This window comes from Chiloscyllium punctatum, chromosome 13 (assembly GCF_047496795.1).
Source record: "Chiloscyllium punctatum isolate Juve2018m chromosome 13, sChiPun1.3, whole genome shotgun sequence".
NCBI classification, from domain to species: domain Eukaryota; kingdom Metazoa; phylum Chordata; class Chondrichthyes; order Orectolobiformes; family Hemiscylliidae; genus Chiloscyllium; species Chiloscyllium punctatum.
The window spans coordinates 103,282,090-103,294,341 of record NC_092751.1 but is presented as its reverse complement, the minus strand read 5'-3'; the positions used below and the strand labels follow the sequence as shown (position 1 = coordinate 103,294,341).

The window sequence follows — 12,252 nt, the reverse complement described above, 5'->3', positions numbered from 1 at the left end:
ACATGATTACAAAAAGCCAGCATGCAGGTACAACAACTGAATGGGCAAGTGGTACAACGGTAATGCACCAGCCTACGGAACAGGAGGTTGCAAGTTCAAATCACGTTACGTTATCGGGGTCTTACTGCAGCTCATTGCCCCATATATGTTTGATGGTCACGTGAATCTCAGTTGGCTGGACCGTCTGTTTCTGATGCAGACTGAGCCAGTTCAATTACTTGATCGGCGGAGGTCACAAAGAATACCCTTCCTTAAACTCAGCCCTCACTTGAGGGATGTTGGTGACCAGTAGCTGTGTCTGTCCAGTGGTCCTCTGGAACTATAATGACTTCTGCATTTCACTTCACTCAGAAGGCAAATGGAAGAGTGGGATTCATTACAAATGAATATGGGAAATAGGGGCAGGAGAAGCCACTCGGTCCCTCGAGTCTGCTCTGCCATCCAACAAGATTGTGGCTGATCTTTTATCTCAACATCATTTTTCTTAGGAAACCCCACATTCCTTAATGTTTTTAATACTGAAAAATCTATTGCTTTCTGTTTTGAGTAAACTCAAGAACTGAGCCTTGACGGTTTTTTTTTGGGTAGAGAATTTCAAAGACTCACCACCATCTCCTCTTCATCTCGGTCATAAGTGGCCGGTCTCTTACGGAGTCATGCAGTCACACAGTATGGAAACAGAACCTTTGGCCTAACTAGTCCACGCCAACCTGTTCCCAAACTAACTTAGTCCCATCTGTCTGCATTGAGCCGATTTCCCTCCAAACCTTTTCATTCATTAACTTATCCAAATGTTTTTTTTAAAATGCTGTAACTGTACCTGCATCCACCACTTTCTCTGGTGGTTCAATCCACAGACTAACCACTCTGTGTAAAAAAAGTTGTTCCTCAAATCCTTTTCAAATCTTTCTCCTCTAGTATGCCTTCTAGTTTTGAACTCCCCACGTCAGAAAAGGAACGTTTGCTATTCACCTTATCTATGCCCCTCATGATTTTACATACATCCAGAGACAGTATATTCCAATTAAGCTGAAAGGAAAGGCTGGTAGGTGGAGGGAAGGCTGGATGACTAGAGAAATTGAGGTTTTGGTTAAGAAGAAGGAGGAAGCATGTGTCAGATATAGACAGGAGAGATCGAGTGAATCCTGAGAAGAGTATAAAAGCAGTGCGAGTTTACTTAAGAGGGAAATCAGGAGGGCAAAAAGGGGACATGAGATAGCTTTGGCAAAGAGGGTTAAGGAAAATCCAAACGGTTTTATGAATACATTAAGGACAAATGGGTAACTAGGGAGAGAATAGGGCCCCTCAAAGATCAATAAGGAAGTCTATGTATGGAGCCACAGGAGACGGGGGAGATACTTAACGAGTACTTTGCATCAGTGTTTACTGTGGAGAAGGTTATGGAAGATGTAGAATGTAGGGAAACAGATGGTGAAATGTTGAAAAATATCCAATTACAGAGGAGGAAGTGCTGGATGTCTTGAAATGCATAAAAATGGATAAATCCCTAGGCCCTAATCAGGCATGCCTAGCTTCCCACAGAGTTCAAGGGTAAGTGATTACAGAGATATTTGTATCATCAATAGTCACAGGTGAGGTGCCAGAAGACTGGAGGTTGGCTATTTAAGAAAGGTGGTAAGGGAAAGCCAGGGAACTATAGACTGGTGAGCCTGACATTAGTGGTGGGCAAGTTGGTAGAGGGAATCCTGAGAGACAGGATTTACATGTATTTGGAAAGTCAAGGACTGAATAGGGATAGTCAACATTGCTTTGTGCATGGGAAATCATGTCTCATGAATTTGATTGTTACTTTTTCAAAAAAAACTCAAAGAGGATTCATGAGGGCAGAGTGGTGGACACGATCTACATGGACTTCAGTAAGGTGATCGACAAAGTTCCTTTGGTTAGCAATATTAGATCTCATGGAATACGGGATGAACTAGCCATTTGGATACAGAACTGGCTCAAAGGTAGAAGACAGAGGGTGGTGGTGGAGGGTTGGTTTTCAGACTGGAAGCCGCTGAGACCACTACTTTTCATCATTTACATCAATAATTTGGATGTGAATAGAGGAGGTACAGTTAGTAAGCTTACAGATGACACCAAAATTGGAGGTGTAGTGGACAGCGAAAAAGGTTACCGCAGAGTTCAACGGGATCTTGATCAGATGGGCTAATGGGCTGAGGAGTGGCAGATAGGAATTTAATTTAGATAAATGGGAGGTGCTGCATTTTGGAAAAGCAAATCTTAACAGAACTTGTATACTTAGTGGTAAGGTCCTAGAGTGTGTTGCTGAACAAAGACCTTGGAGTGCAGATTCATAGCTCCTTGAAAGTAGAATCGCAGGTAGATAGGATAGTGAAGGTGGCATTTAGTATGCTTTGCTTTATTGGTCAGAGTATTGAGTATAGGAGTCGGGAGGTCATGTTGTGGAGAGGGCATTGGTTAGACCACTTTTGGAATAGTGTGTGCAATTCTGGTCTCCTTTCTATCAGAAGGATGCTGTGAAACTTGAAAGGGTTCAAAAAAGATTTACAAGGGTGTTGCCAGGATTGGAGGATTTGAGCTATAGGGAGAGGCCGAATAGGCTAGGGCTGTTTTTCCTGGAGCATCGGAGGCTGAGGGGGTGACCTTATAGAGGTTTATAAAGTCAAAGGGGCATGGATAGGATAAATAGTCAAGGTCTGTTCCCTGGGGTGGGGGAGTCCAGACCTAGACAGCATAGGTTTAGGGTGAGAGAGAAAAGATATAAAAGGAACCTAAGGGGTAACTTTTTCACGCAGAGGGTGGTATGTGTATGGAATGAACTGCCAGAGGAAGTGGTGGAGACTGGTACAATTACAACATTTAAAAGACATCTGGATGGGTATATCAATAGGAAGGGTTTGAAGGGAAATGGGCCAGGTGCTGGCAAGTGGGACTAGATTAGGTTGGGATATCTGGTTGGCGTGGATGAGTTGGACCAAAGTGTCTGTTTCCGTGCTGTACATCTCTATGATTCTATTTCCACTCTATTTTCTGTCCTGCAACCAATTGTTAATCTGTATTGGTGTATTATCTTCAATCTTATGTGATCCTATTTGTTTACTAACTTATGTTAGATCTTATCAAAACCCTTCTGAAATGCACCCCATCCATTAGTTTTCCTTATCTATTTTATTACTTTCATCTTCAACAGGAATGAATATAAGAATAGGGAAGTTTCAGTAGAGGTATACAAGGCATTGGTGAAGCCACGTGTCCTTATTTCTCTCCTTATTTAAGAAAGGGCAGCATGGTAGCTCACTGGTTAGCACTGCTGCCTCACAGCACTAGGGACCCGGGTTCTATTCCAGCCTCGAGGGACTCTGTGTGGAGTTTGCACATTCTCCCCATGTCTACGTGAGTTTCCTCTGGGTGCTCCAGTTTCCTCCCACAGTCCAAGTATGTGCAGGTCAGCTCAATTGGCCATGCTAAATTGCCCATAGTGTTAGGTACATTAGTCTGAGGTAAATATAGGATAGGGAAATGGGTCTGGGTGGATTACTCTTTGGAGGGTCAGTGTGGACTAGTTGGGCCAAAGGGCCTGTTTCCATACTGTAGGGAATCTAACCTAATCTAAAAACAGGATAGGATTGCATTTGAATCACTTCACAGAAGGTTTACTCAACTGATTTATGGAGAGTAAAACATTAACTTTTCAGGAAACAACGGGCCTCTACTGGATTTAGAAGAGTCACTGGCGATGTTGTTCTATTTAATTTAGATAAATATGAGGTGCTGCATTTTGGAAAAACAAATCAGGACAGGATTATACAATTATTGGTCAGGTTATGGGGAGTTGCTGAACAAATAGACCTTGGCGTGCAGGTTCACATTTCCTTTAAGTGGAGTCACACATAAATCAGATAGTGAAGGAGGTATTTGGTACGCTTTCCTTTATTGAGTAAAAGTATGTAGGTGGCAGACAGGAAGGAGAGTTGATACACAGGGAGAACATTTACATACAAAGCTAATTGACTAACTTAAATACTAATTGCATAGCAATTTTTCACTCACTCTCTGGTTGCTTTTCATTTGGCGTGATTGATCGCACAAAATCTTGGGGTGTCATGAATACTTCGGAATCTCCATTCTCATTGATGATCTTCAATGTGGCAAAATATCGGAAGATTTTGTCTGGAGTGGAGTAAGCACGAATTCGGTTCTCATATTCCATGACCTGAAAATAAAGACAAGAAAAATTATTCTTGAGAGTCCCTCTCATCTGGGAGAACAGTAGGGTGCTGTGGTAGATATCTAAGTGAGGTCTGCAGATACTGGAGATCAGAGTCCGAATGCGTGGTGCTGGAAAAGCACAGCCAGTCAGGCAGTAGGAGAGCTCTTCATCAGGAATCCTTTTACAAGGATCTCAACAACTGGATCCTCCCTGACGGAGAATTTAGCCCAATTAATTAGAGATCACAAATACACAGATCGGAGTGAGAACTGACAAGGATTTATTTAACAAACAGCGATGTCGAGGAAGAGACTTGACGGAAGAAATAGTCACTGACAGGCTGTTCAGAAGGAACCACAGCTTCTTCCCCGAAGAGAGGATACAGTGAAGTTTTATAACCTTACAACAACGAAATGTGAGTTATGAGACAATGGTGTGAGTTGTACGACAAAGAGAAATAAAGTTCATTCATTGAAAAGATTCAAGTGTTCAGTGTCTGACAATGAGTTTCTTAACTGACTCAGGAGATTCCAATCCTTGGCTGGTTGTAGGTGTTAGTGGGTTTCATCTGGGTATCAATGTGTTCGTGTTGTTGAGGAGGCAAGTGAAGTACCTTTGGTACCTCCTTGTCTGGGTACCCTTTGTGAAGGCTTGACACCTAGTTGGAGCAGCTGTGCCCTAAGGACATTAGAGGTGTTGGGCTATTGTAGAGTGGGAGCTTTATTATCAGTTAATCTGAAGAAGTATATTCTCTTGGTCTGGGGCTGGAAGACTCATGTCCTGAGGTACATACAATGTCTGGGGCGGCTGGTTTGGCCAATTTGAAGCATTGTGGGTAGACTTAGTGGCTGAGTGCAGACATTTTGCATTGCCTGTTTTGTGGCGATGTCATGGGGAGGCCAGGACCCATACTTTCTCCCACACCCAATGCAAGCTCCTGATCAGCTCAAAGAAGGGTTACAGGAGATTTGAAATGAGCAAGCTAGATAGGTAGGGAGAGGCTATTCCTGCTCAAAAATGAAAAAAGAATGAAAGGGCATAGATTTCACGTTTAATGCAAGAAAAGCAAGACTGATGTGAGAAAAACATTTTCACACAATTAGGGTTTGTGAAGCAATGCCTTGATATGTGGTGGAGGCAGGTTCAATTGAGGCACTCAAGAGGAACACTGGATGGTTACTTGGATAAAAATGGTCTAAGGGATATCGAGATAAGGTAAAAGATCAGAACTAGGTAACAGAACCAGTGTAGGCACAATAGGCTGAATCGCCTCCTTCTACACTGAAACTATTCTGTGACTCTGTGTCCTGAATAGTATCACTACGGAGGCAACACAACCCCCGAACTCTCACTCTTTGCTGCAGAAAAATTTGTCAATCCCCCTCACCACACCATCATCTACTATTACATCCTTTGTTACTCTTCTTGCCACTTGTATCATGGCTCCATGGTCCGTCTATTCATTCAACTCCACCTCCTCTCTCCTGTCATCCAAACAGGCTGAGAGAACTCAAACCTACAGGAAAACTGCAGGTTTGCCCGTTGGGTCTGGGTCCACCTACCTGCTTCACCCACAGTCACCCCCTCCTGTCCCCAACCACTGACCATATCGGTGGACCCTGGCCTAAGTAGTGTGACTGTCTCCTAGCACAATGAGTCCAATTAACTGTCCTCTTCCCTGATATGTCACAATGTCGTAGTTCAGCCTTGAGCTCAAACTTGAAGCCAAAGCTGCATAAACTTCAAACATATGAACTTTAGTAAAGCGTTCGACAAGGTTCCCATGGGAGACTGGTTAGCAACGTTAGATCTCACAGAATACAGGGAGAAATAGCCATTTGGATACAGAACTGGCTCAAAGGTCGAAGACAGAGGCTGGTGGTGGAGGGTTGTTTTTCAGACTGGAGACCTGTGACCAGTGGAGTGTCAGAAGAATCAGTGCTGGGGCCTCTACTTTTCATCATTTACAGAAATGATTTGGATGCGAGCATAAGAAGTACAGTTAGTAAGTTTGCAGATGAAACCAAAATTGGAGGTATAGTGGACAGCAAAGAAGGTTACCTCAGATTACAACAGGATCTTGATCAGATGGGCCAATGGGCTGAGAAGTGGCAGATGGAGTTTAATTTAGATAAATGCGAGGTGCTGCATTTTGGGAAGGCAAATCTTAGAAGGACTTATACGCTTGATGGTAAGGTCCTAGGGAGTGTTGCTGAACAAAGAGACCTTGGAGTGCAGGTTCATAGCTCCTTGAAAGTGGAGTCACAGGTCGATAGGATAGTGAAGGCGGCATTTGGTATGCTTCCGTTTATTGGTTAGCGTATTGAGTACAGGAGTTGGGAGATCATGTTGTGGCTGTACAGGTCATTGGTTAGCCCACTGTTGGAATATTGCGTGCAATACTGGTCTCCTTCCTATTGGAAAAGGTATTGTAAAACTTGAAAGGGTTCAGAAAAGATTTACAAGGATGTTGCAAGGATTGGAGGATTTGAGCTATAAGGATAGGCTGAACAGGCTGGGGTTGTCTTCCCTGGTGCATCGGAGGCTGAGAGGTGACCTTACAGAGGTTTCGAAAATTATGAAGAGCATGGATAGGGTAAATAGACAAAGTCTTTTCCCTGGGTCGGGGCGTCCAGAACTAGAGGGCATAGGTTTAGGGTGAGAGGGGGAAGATATAAAAGAGACCTACGGGGCAACTTTTTCACGCAGAGGGTGGTACGTGTATGGAATGAGCTGCCAGAGGAAATGGTGGAGGCTGGTACAATTGCAACATTTAAGCAGCATTTGGATGGGTATATGAATAAAGGAGGGTTTGGAGGGATATGGGTTGGGTGCTGGCAGGTGGGACTAGATTGGGTTGGGATATCTGGTCAGCATGGACCAGTTGGACCGAAGGGTCTGTTTCTGTGCTGTACAGCTCTATGATTTGCTGCAAACAGCCCTGGATCACAATGTTATGCACGAGCTCCCACATACTGCAACCTTGATACATCAATTAAATGGTCATCCTGAATGAATTATAATTTCTTATATTATTCACTGCTTACATCGCCTTTTATATGTTTCATTAATTTTACCATAAATTTGAATTCTGTGTTAAGAGTTTAAGAGTAGAAAACAATTGGAAAAACATCAATCAGTGACTCATTAAACAGCAACAGCCTTTCTCTGTAGCTCAGCAAATACTAGTTCCAAATCAGCTCCAATGAACTGAGCTCTGTCTCTGATTGCCTGTCATCAGGTCCTTCTGTTCACTGCCCATCTAGGTCCTCAGCTCACTTTCTCCTCCTGTCAGTGATGCCTTCTGCCTGTCTCTTGCTCCTCATTTCACCTGTTGCTCCACGTAACTCCCTGTCTAAGCTCCTCCGGTCACCCACTGCTCCAGGTCCTGCTGACTCCCTGTCTCACCTCCTCCGGCCACCCACTGTTCCAGGTCCTGCTGGCTCCCTGTCTCAGGGTCATCAGCTTGCCTGCTCTTTTAGCTGATACTGACTCTCTGCCTCAGGGCTCATTTCATGCCCACTCTTCTCACCTTATTGAATGGAACAGGCTCAAGTGGCAGAAGACTTACACCATTCCTAATTCATATGCTGGTCCATGCAGAAACAAATATTCTTCATCAATATGACAGAAAACCTCACTGCGATTTTATGCTGATAGTGTAACTTTCTGAGTTAGTACTGTACAAATACTTGTAATCTAATAAACTAACCAACAACAACACAAATATCAAATCAATAGAGTGAATACCTTCACTAACTTAGTATATTTGTTGCAGTAAATTTAATATATATATGCTTAAGGATTCATACAGAATGGTACTAATTTTAACATCTTACACCTATGGATTCATCACACTTCAAAATGTCAAGTTGTAAAATAAAACTCTGAACATTTTATACAGCTTTCATGCTGCCTGGAGCCACCAATTTACCAACACCCATCAATGCACAAAGTTTGATCAGCAACAGCAATTAATCTGTCAGCGCCCTTGAATCATTAAAAACAAATAGTCTTTGTGATCGAGTCTGCTTACATTGAACATAGCACCACATGAGCAGCAGAATAAAACATTGCACACTGCACAGTATTGGACTCCTGTCACTGCAAAGCAACACACACTCTGACTTATCAGCAGTTTGCTATTATAATGTGATCCTGTCGTGAGGCAATTCTTGAAGCATTCTGCAGATTACACTGGAGTTTCAATGATGTTTCTCATTACAGAGATGTGGACTGAATGCAGATTTTTAAAATACATATTTAAAATACATATTTTACCTCTTCATACTTAAATCCAAGATAATATCCTATATGCACATACCCTCGTGGTTGGCAGTCCTTTTTCTTTGTCACTGCAATAGATGTTGGGACGATTAAATCATTGCTATTTGTGGTTTTATGAAATCTTGCTGTTTGGTTAATGATTGCTGTGTTCCCAATGTTAAAATAGTGACACCACTTTGAAGATAGGTTCTTCGTTTTACATAAGGTATTTTGAGACATCCTAAGTTTGTGAAAGGTATAATGGATTTTGAACTTTCGTCTGTCTATCCTATTAACTTTGTAGATATCAACGATGCAAGAGGCACTGCAGAAATAAATCAAGGCTCCTTAGACAGCACCATCCAAATACACTACTACTTTCATCTCAAAAGCAGAACACCACCAACTGTAAATTCCCTTTCATGCCACTCACCATCCTGACTTGGAAATTCATCGCTGTTCCCTTCATTATGTCAGAATTTTGCAACTTCCGCCCTAATAGCATTGTGGATCTATTTACAGCATGTGGACTATAACTGTTCAAAAAGGCATCTCATCACCACCATGTCAAATGCAACGAGGGATGGGTAATAAATGTTGGCCAGACAGTGATGCGCACCTCCCCTTAGAAAATGCAGAAATGTCCATCTTAAAACTATACAACAAAGAGCTAAGATAAAATGATCAGTTTTCTTCATGCAGTATATTAATGGAGCATGAGGAAGCATTGTTACGGGAATGGCTGAGTCAGAGACCATTTGTCTCTTAAGGAAAAAAAAGGATAAATATTCAATGCAAGTGATTCAAAGGTAGAGGCAGAAAGTAGGTCTGTGGGATTAGTTTTGAATGCAATGCAAAGAAAAAGCATGAACAGAGTGGAGCACATGGCTGAATTCTACAAACTATTCTCTATTTCTGCTGTAAGCTATGCTTTAAAGTGGATGCAAGTCAGCTTGTTTATATAGATGCAACAAACATCTGTACTCATTTAAGTTGTTATGGAAAACAGAAGGAAAATTGGGAAAAACCATTTTTGCTAAGTTGGGGAGTCTAAGATTAAGGACATTATCTGAAAAATAGGAGCAAAACCTTTCAGGAATGAAATTACCAAACCCTCTGTACACACAAAAACTTGGAACTCTTCCATAACTGACAATTGATACTTAATCAATTAATAATTTTAAAATAAATGTTGAGGTCTACAGAAATAGGGCTGGAGAATGGGACAAACTTGGTAGCTCTTGGTTGAATGGCCACCTTAGGTACTACAGAAATCTATGATTCTGTATAGAGACTTTATTCTCTATACTTTTTAGATGTATCTGTTAAAAAAAAAGGTACATGTGCAAGGAGAAAAAGGTAACTATACGATTTCTGTCATGACAGTTATATTATAACAACTCTGACATTGTTATAATGTTAGAAATAATTACATCACATTGTTTAAACACTTAATTGGTTTTAACAGAGGTAATGTGTTCAATTTTGGGCATTACGTTTCAGGAAGCATGTCAAGGCCATGGAGAGAGTGACAAAAGATTTTCTGAAATGGCATTGCTAATGTGGAGAGACTGGAGAAGTTGGGGCTGTTATCCTTTGAGAAGGTAAAAAGCCGATTTTATAAAATCACGAATGGTTTCAATGTAGTAAATAAGCACAAACTGTTTTCAGTCAGCAGGGGACACAATTTAACAGAATTCATAAAGGAACCAGAGGCAATGAGAGAAAAATGAGTTCTCGTGATGTGTAGGTTTGAAAGAGATTGCTATATTTGCAGCAATTTAAACTGCGTAATAGTGATACCACAATGCAATCTCGGATCACAATAAATTAACCAATACTATCATCATTGATGGCACTTGCTACAATTCACTTCCACAACAGAGCAACTGGTGTTTGAACACAAGCAGATTCATGGGTATGGCTTTCTTGGAGTGTTGCAACATTGTCATTCAAGTCATTAACAAACATAGATCCTCTTCCTTCTCAACTGTGTTTTCAGGTGTATGGGATGGCACGGTGGCTGATTGGCTAACACTGCTACCTCAGTGCCAGGGACCCGGGTTCGATTCTCGCCTCGGGAAACTGTCGGTATGGAGTTTGCATTTTCTCCCGGTGTCTGCGTGGGTTTCCTCCAGGTGCTCCGGTTTCCTCCCACAATCCAAAGATGTGTGGGTCAGGTGAATTGGCCATGTGTTAGGTGGCTTAGCCAGGGTTAAATGCATGGGACCGGGTTTGGGTGGGTTACTCTTCGGAGGGTCAGTGCGGACTTGTTGGGCCGAAGGGCCTGTTTCCATACTGCAGGGAATCTAATCTAATCTAATCTTTGATGGCATCATTGAGAAAACAATGAGACAGTTGAACCTGACTTTTAACTGAAGGTACATTTTTAGGAAAAAGACTGGATAGTGACAAAGATTTGAACAAGATGATAACATCAAACCCCTGATTTAAAAGGTAGGGGAAAATAAATTAACTAGTATTTATTTTCCTGATCACACCCAGAAACCTATACTGCAAAGTATGAGTTTTGATTTATTGGGAGACCAATATATCAGGCTTAGTTTTGATAATCAATAGCTAACTCATATTGACTGAAGATCCCTCTGTGTATCAGTGGTCCTAAGGGTCCTGCCATTTACTCTATACTTTCCTCTTGCATTCAACTTCCCAAATGCATCATCTCATACTTGTCTGGATTAAACTCTGCCATTCCTCTACCCAATTTTCCAACTTACCTATATCCCGTATTGTTTGATAACCTTCACCATTATCCATAACTCCACCACAATTTTCATGTATTCTGCAGATGCATGCATCAGGAACAGCTACATTCAAACAAATCATTGTACATTACAAACAATAGAGGTCCTAGCACTAACCCTTCTGGTTCATCACTAGAATTACACACAGATTAACTCAAAAGACATTAGTGGGTCCTACTCTTTCTATAGTTATGCTCTTGCACTGTATATGCATTGAATAACCCTTTGGGATTCCCTTTATTCTAGTGCTCTCCCATGAGGGACAGGATACAGATGTATTTGGAAAGGTAAAGGATGATTAGGGATAGTCAGCATGGCTTTGTGCATGGGAAATCATGCCTCACAAACCTGATTGAGTTATTTGAACAAGTAACAAAGAGGATTTATGAGGGCAGAGCAGTAGATGTGATCGATATGGACTTCAGTAAGCGTTCGACAAGGTATCACATTAGTTCGCAATTAGATCTCTTGGAATACAGGGAGTACAACCATTTGGATACAGAACTGGCTCAAAAAGTAGAAGACAGAGTGGGGTGGTGGAGGATTGCTTTTCAGATTGGAGGCTTCTGACCAGTGGAGTGCTACAAGGATCGGGGCTGGATCCACTACTTTTCGTCATTCACGTAAATACTTTGGATGTGAACATAGGAGGTACAGTTAGTAAGTTTGCAGATGACACCAAAATTGGAGGTGTAGTGGACAGCGAAGAAGGTTACCTCAGATTACAATGGGATCTTGATCAAATAGACCAGTAGGCTAAGGAGTAGTAGATGGTGTTTAATTTAGCTAATGTGAGGTGCTGCATTTTGGAAAAACAAATCAGACCAAGACTTATACCCTTAATGGTAAGGTCCTGGGGAATACTGCTGAAGAAAGAGACCTTGAAGTGCAAGTTCATAGTTCCTTGAAAATAGAGTTGCAGGTAGATAGAATAGCAAAGGCAGCATTTGATATGTTTTCCAATACTGGTCAGAGCACTGAGTATAGGAGTTGGGAGGTTATGTTGTGGCTGTACATGGTTAG

General features: G+C 41.8%; 1 protein-coding gene across 3 annotated transcripts in view; it reads right to left on the bottom strand.

Moving 5' to 3' along the window:
- Window positions 1-12,252, bottom strand: part of micu1 (mitochondrial calcium uptake 1) — a 105,528-nt gene that overhangs the window by 52,219 nt on the left and 41,057 nt on the right. For all 3 annotated transcript variants that reach the window (XM_072583518.1, XM_072583520.1, XM_072583519.1), the window contains one exon: window positions 4,039-4,201. In XM_072583518.1, the coding sequence (XP_072439619.1) occupies window positions 4,039-4,201 (163 nt within the window). The remainder of the gene's footprint in view (window positions 1-4,038; window positions 4,202-12,252) is intronic.